The sequence below is a fragment of the Mustelus asterias genome, chromosome 22, assembly GCF_964213995.1.
Source record: "Mustelus asterias chromosome 22, sMusAst1.hap1.1, whole genome shotgun sequence".
NCBI lineage: Eukaryota > Metazoa > Chordata > Chondrichthyes > Carcharhiniformes > Triakidae > Mustelus > Mustelus asterias.
Window position 1 is genome coordinate 20794219 of NC_135822.1, and position 6073 is coordinate 20800291.

General features: G+C 49.5%; 1 protein-coding gene across 1 annotated transcript; it reads right to left on the minus strand.

The window, feature by feature from the left end:
• Positions 1 to 497: 497 nt before the first annotated feature.
• LOC144509749 (uncharacterized) lies at positions 498 to 5125 on the minus strand. The gene is made up of 2 exons (XM_078238534.1): positions 4009 to 5125; positions 498 to 924 (listed from the first exon to the last, which is right to left on the minus strand). Exons 1-2 carry the CDS (start codon positions 4043 to 4045, stop codon positions 590 to 592), a joined length of 372 nt encoding a protein of 123 aa, XP_078094660.1. The 5' UTR covers positions 4046 to 5125; the 3' UTR covers positions 498 to 589.
• Between the last annotated feature and the right edge of the window lie 948 nt (positions 5126 to 6073).

Below are 6073 nucleotides of genomic sequence, written 5' to 3' on the forward strand. Positions count from 1 at the left end.
AAGTCTTGAAGGGTAAGGGATGGCAGATAGAAGGTCTGTGGCTGAGGCAGAAACTGTGTTAACGTTCAGGATTAGATTGAAGGGGGGGGGGGGTGGTTTGGAAAAATAAAGAACAAAATGAGTAAATGTGGTTCGAACTACATGCTGGTGTGGAGAGTAAAGGAGAGTTGGGCCAAATGGCTTGCTTTTGTATTATAACTTCTCTGTCTTACTCTACAGAACTTATGTGTACCACACAACCTAAACTGGTGTTCCAACATTTCAGCTGCAGACTAGATCATTTCCACAGGTGTCTAGACTGTCTATAGAACATAGAACAGCACAGAACAGGCCCTTCGGCCCACGATGTTGTGCCGAGCTTTGTCTGAAACCCAGACTGTCTATGGTGTCTGAAACCTAGACTGTCTATGGTGGATGAGTTTCTAAGGGGACGGTTTGGGGGTGGGTAAGTGAGGGGGGGGGGGGGAGGTTTTACTGAAACACAAGTTGAAGCAAACTCTCTGTGATACGATTTATTTCTCTACAATGATCAGAGATGTGATGCTGATCGCTCCCTCGGACAGAGGCTGTTGAGCGAAGGAGACACGTCCTACCCAACATCATCGATCACCGGGAGGCTGTCATAGGAATTTGCCTGGGCCGTTTTGGTGTCAGGAATTCGCAGGGAGCCGGCGGCGGGCCGAGGGGGCCGGTGGCCGAATCGGGAGGCCGCGGTCTCTCCGACCTCCGGTATCGGGCACTCGGTGGTCTGGCAAAATTGACAGTCGGCGAGGGTGCAGGGCCGGACCTGCCAGAATTCTTCCAGGTCCACGTTCCTTTTGGCCGTCTCCGAGGACACCACAAAGTAACGGATCCGCCCTTGCTTGCCAATGTCACACATACACACCCAGGACTCCCATTCATTCCAGTGGAAAGCCGGAACACCTGGGAATAGACAGACATTAAACCTCAAGGCGTCAAAACTCAAGATCCTCTGAAACTAATTGGAATCCAAGTCTCCAACATGGATCCGGTTCACAAAACTGGTGTTTAATCTCATTGTAGGTTTACCAAATATTTAAGACAATTAAAAATTCCCAAACATCTCAAATGTGATGCTTCATTCAGCAAACCAATTGTTTGGATGTAATCGATTTTTAAACCAAGATATCTGCTGTTGTTCTATCTGCTGTTCCCCCGATTTTGTAGTTAGCCATTTGAAAACCATGAGATGAATATAAATGCCCTGATGTTACAAGTTATACAACCAGAAAATGTTCCAGCTCAGAAACAGGCCATTCGGTCCATCACATGAGACAACCAGTTGTGGCCCTGAACTGTTTAACATTCTTCTTTTTCAAACAACTATCTTATTTTCTATTAAGAGAAATTATAGATTCTGCTGCTACGCTGTCCCCAGTCAGAGATTCTTAACATCCTTGGAGTTTACTTGCATACCAAATAGTGGGATGAATCTCTCGCTCAGTGCCTCAACAAAGGATTATTAAAAGGCACAGGAAACGATCATTCACCCATCATATCTCTACTAGCTCTGCGGTACCCAATTAATCCCATACTCTTTCCCCATAGCCTAGTATTTTCCTCTTCAAGTATTTATCCAATTCCCTTCTGAAAGCTTTTAAGTTTACTTCCGCCACTCTGTCAGGCAATGCATTCCAGATCACAACTGGCTGTGTAAAAACTAAAATGTTCTTCCTGTTCCTCGGATTCTTACACCGATTACCTTAAATCTGTGTTACCTTAAATCTGTGTTCGCTGGTTACCAAACCTTCTGTCACTGGAAAGAGTTCTCCTTTTTGACTCTACAAAATCCCTCATAAATTTGTACACCTTTATCATATCTCAACCTTCTTCACTCAAAGGAGCTTCTCTAGCCTCTCCTCATGCCTTAGGTACCATTCTAGTAAATCTGCTGTGCACACTCTGCAAGACCTGGACATCTTTCCTAAAATGTGATTTCCGGATTTGAACCGATTAGGTCAGTTGAGGGTCAACCAGTGCTTTATAAAGATTTGGCAGAACTTCCTTGTTTTTGTACACTATTTCTCTATTACTAAAATCAAAGATTTTGGATGTTTTGTTAACATCTTTCTCAAGTTATTTTATCTTAAATGGCTTCTCCTTACTCTTCCTACCAAAATATATCACATGAAACTTATTTGCTTTATACTTCCATCAATATTTACTCATTTCACTAGTCTATGTCTGTTACTATCTCCATCATTGTTTATTACATTCCCGAGTTCCGTATCATCTGCAAACTTTGAAATATGCCTTGTATACCCAAGTCCAGCTCAATAATGTATCAAATAGACCAGTGCTTCTAATACCAATCCTGGGAAAACACCACAGTACACCTCCCTCCAGTCTGAAAAACAATTGTCCACATTACTCTCTGCTTCTCTCCCTGAGCCAATTGTGTATCCAAACTGCCACTTTCATCGTTTTTGGAGACTTGTAACAGATTGTTCCGACCAGCGGTAGATACTACACTGGAGACACAAGGTGGGAGATACTGCACTGGAGATACAAAGCAGCAGATACTACACTGGAGACACAAGGTGGGAGATACTGCACTGGAGATACAAAGCAGCAGATACTACACTGGAGACACAAGGTGGGAGATACTGCACTGGAGATACAAAGCAGCAGTTACTACGCTGGAGACACAAGTGGCAGATACTACACTGGAGACACAAGGTGGGAGATACTGCATTAGAGATACAAAGCAGCAGATACTACACTGGAGACACAAGGTGGGAGATACTGCACTGGAGATACAAAGCAGCAGTTACTACGCTGGGGACACAAGCAGCAGATCTACACTGGAGACACAAGTGGCAGATACTACACTGGAGACAGAAAGTGGCAGATACTACACTGGAGACACAAGGTGGGAGATACTGCACTGGTGATACAAAGCAGCAGTTACTACACTGGAGACACAAGTGGCAGATACTACACTGGAGACGCAAGTGGCAGATACTACACTGGAGACACAAGTGGCAGATACTACACTGGAGGCACAAGGTGGCAGATACTACACTGGAGACACAAGTTGGCAGATACTACACTGGAGACACAAGTTGGCAGATACTACACTGGAGACGCAAGTGGCAGATACTACACTGGAGACACAAGTGGCAGATACTACACTGGAGGCACAAGGTGGCAGATACTACACTGGAGACAAAAGTGGCAGATACTACACTGGAGACACAAGTGGCAGATACTACACTGGAGATACAAGTGGCAGATACTACACTGGAGACACAAGTGGCAGATACTACACTGGAGACACAAGTGGCAGATACTACACTGGAGACACAAGTGGCAGATATTACACTGGAGACACAAGTTGGCAGATACTACACTGGAGACACAAGTGGCAGATATTACACTGGAGACACAAGTGGCGGATACTACACTGGAGACACAAGTGGCAGATACTACACTGGAGGCACAAGTGGCAGATACTACACTGGAGACACAAGTGGCAGATACTACACTGGAGACACAAGTGGCAGATACTACACTGGAGACACAAGTGGCAGATATTACACTGGAGACACAAGTGGCAGATACTACACTGGAGACACAAGTTGTCAGATACTACACTGGAGACACAAGTGGCAGATACTACACTGGAGACACAAGTGGCAGATACTACACTGGAGACAAAAGTGGCGGATACTACACTGGAGACACAAGTGGCAGATACTACACTGGAGACACAAGTTGGCAGATACTACACTGGAGACACAAGTGGCAGATACTGCACTGGAGACACAAGTGGCAGATACTACACTGGAGACAAAGTGGCGGATACCACACTGGAGACACAAGGTGGCAGAGAGTACACTGGAAATACAAGGTGACAGAGACCAGATTGGAGACACAAAGCAGCAGATATTACACTGGCGACACAAAGTGGTAGATGACACTGGAGACACAAAATGGTAGATTGAACAGAGCAGTCTTGGAGGCAGACAGCCAATGAATACTCACTGGTCTCTCTGGGACCCACTGCCCCAATCCAGGTCATGGCCTGAGGCAGGCAGCTGTCTCCAGGGTTGGGGTCAGGTTTGGCCTGTTGATCCCGGGGTTAGGGTGCAGGCTGCTACCAAAGTTGGGGCTGTGTTTGGCCTGGTGATCCTGGGGTTGGGATTGGGATTGGGTTTGGCCTGGTGATCCTGGGGTTGGGGTTGGCCTGTTGATCCCGGGGTTGGGGCTGGCCAGATGATCTTGGGGCTGGGATTGGGATTGGGTTTGGCCTGGTGATCCTGGGATTGGGGCTGGCCTGGTGATCCCGGGGTTGGGGTTGGGTTTGGCCTGGTGATCTTGGGGTTGGGGTTGGCCTGGTGATCCCGGTGTTGGGTTTGGCCTGGTGATCCCGGGGTTGGGTTTGGCCTGGTGATCCCGGGGTTGGGGCTGACCTAGTGGTCCCGGGGTTGGGGTTGACCTGGTGACCCCGGGGTTGGAGCCTGGTGATCCCGGAGTTGGGATTGGGGTTGACCCGGTGATCCCGGGGTTGGGTTGGGTTTGGCCTGCTGACCCCGGGGTTGGGTTTGGCCTGGTGATCCCGGGGTTGGGGTTGGGTTTGGCCTGGTGATCCCAGGATTGGGGCTGACCTGGTGATCCCAGGGTTGGGGCTGACCTGGTGCTCCCAGGGTTAGAGTTGGGGTTGGCCTGGTAATCCCGGGATTGGGGTTGGGGTTGACCTGGTGATCCCGGGGTTGGGGTTGAGTTTGGCCTGGTGATCCCGGGGTTTGGGCTGACCTAGTGATCCAAGGGCTGGGGTTGGCCTGGTGATCCCGGGGTTTGGGCTGACCTGGTGATCCTGGGGTTTGGGCTGACCTGGTGATCCTGGGGTTTGGGCTGACCTGGTGATCCCAGGGTTGGGGTTGACCTGGTGATCCCAGGGTTGGGGTTGGGGTTGACCTGGTGATCCCGGGGTTGGGGTTGAGTTTGGCCTGGTGATCCCGGGGTTTGGGCTGACCTAGTGATCCAAGGGCTGGGGTTGGCCTGGTGATCCCGGGGTTGGGGTTGGCCTGGTGATCCCCGGGTTGGGGTCCCGGCTTTCCGCCTCCTCTCTACCTCTTTGCTCGGCTCCAGGCCCCGCCTCCCACTCCGGGCCGGCCCCGCCCACCTCCGACGCCAGCACCAATAGGAACAGCCGCCAGCTCGCCGCCATCTTTAAAGACCAGGACGCGGTAACGTGGTAACAAGAGGCGTGCCCGATGTACGCATGCGCAGTAAATAGCTGTCAATCACAAGGGGGTAACCCAGCAACCAGGTACAGGTACATTCCATTCTGCAGCCTGGAGAGCGCAGACATTGGTGCTGAGGCTTGGGGCGACGGCGGGGGAAGGGACAATGGGAGCTTCATAGAATTCCTACAGTGCAGAAGGAGGCTACTCAGCCCATTGAGTCTGTACTGATGTCCAACGGTGTGCAGATTAGGTTGATTGGCTATGCTAAAATTCCCATAGTGTCCCGGGACGTGTAGGTTAGAGGGATCAGTGGGGTAAATGTGTGGGGTTAGGGCCTGGGATGGGATTGTTGTCGGTGCATACACGATGGGCCTTCTGCACTGTAGTAATTCTATGATTCTCCGACAGAGTATCCTACTCAAGCCCTCCCCTCTGCCCTATCCCCGTAACCCCGCACATTTCCCATGGTCAATGCACCTGACCTACACACTTTTGGACACTAAGGGCAATTTAACATGGCTAACCTACACATCTTTGGACTGTGGGGGAAAACTAGAGCATCTGGGGGAAACCCATGCAGACACAGGGAGAACATGCAAACTCCATATAGTCACCCAAGGCCAGAATCAAACTCGGGTCCCTGGCACCAGAAAGCAGCAGTGTTAACCACTGTGCCATCCATGGAGTATTTTAATCCACACATAGACTGGAAAAATCAAATGGGCAAAGGTAGCATAGATGAAGAATCCATAGAATGTTTTCAGGATAGTTTCTTAGAACAGCACATTCTGGAGCCAACCAGAGAGCAGATGATACTAGACCTGGTATTATGCAATGAGATGGGATCAATTGATAACCTC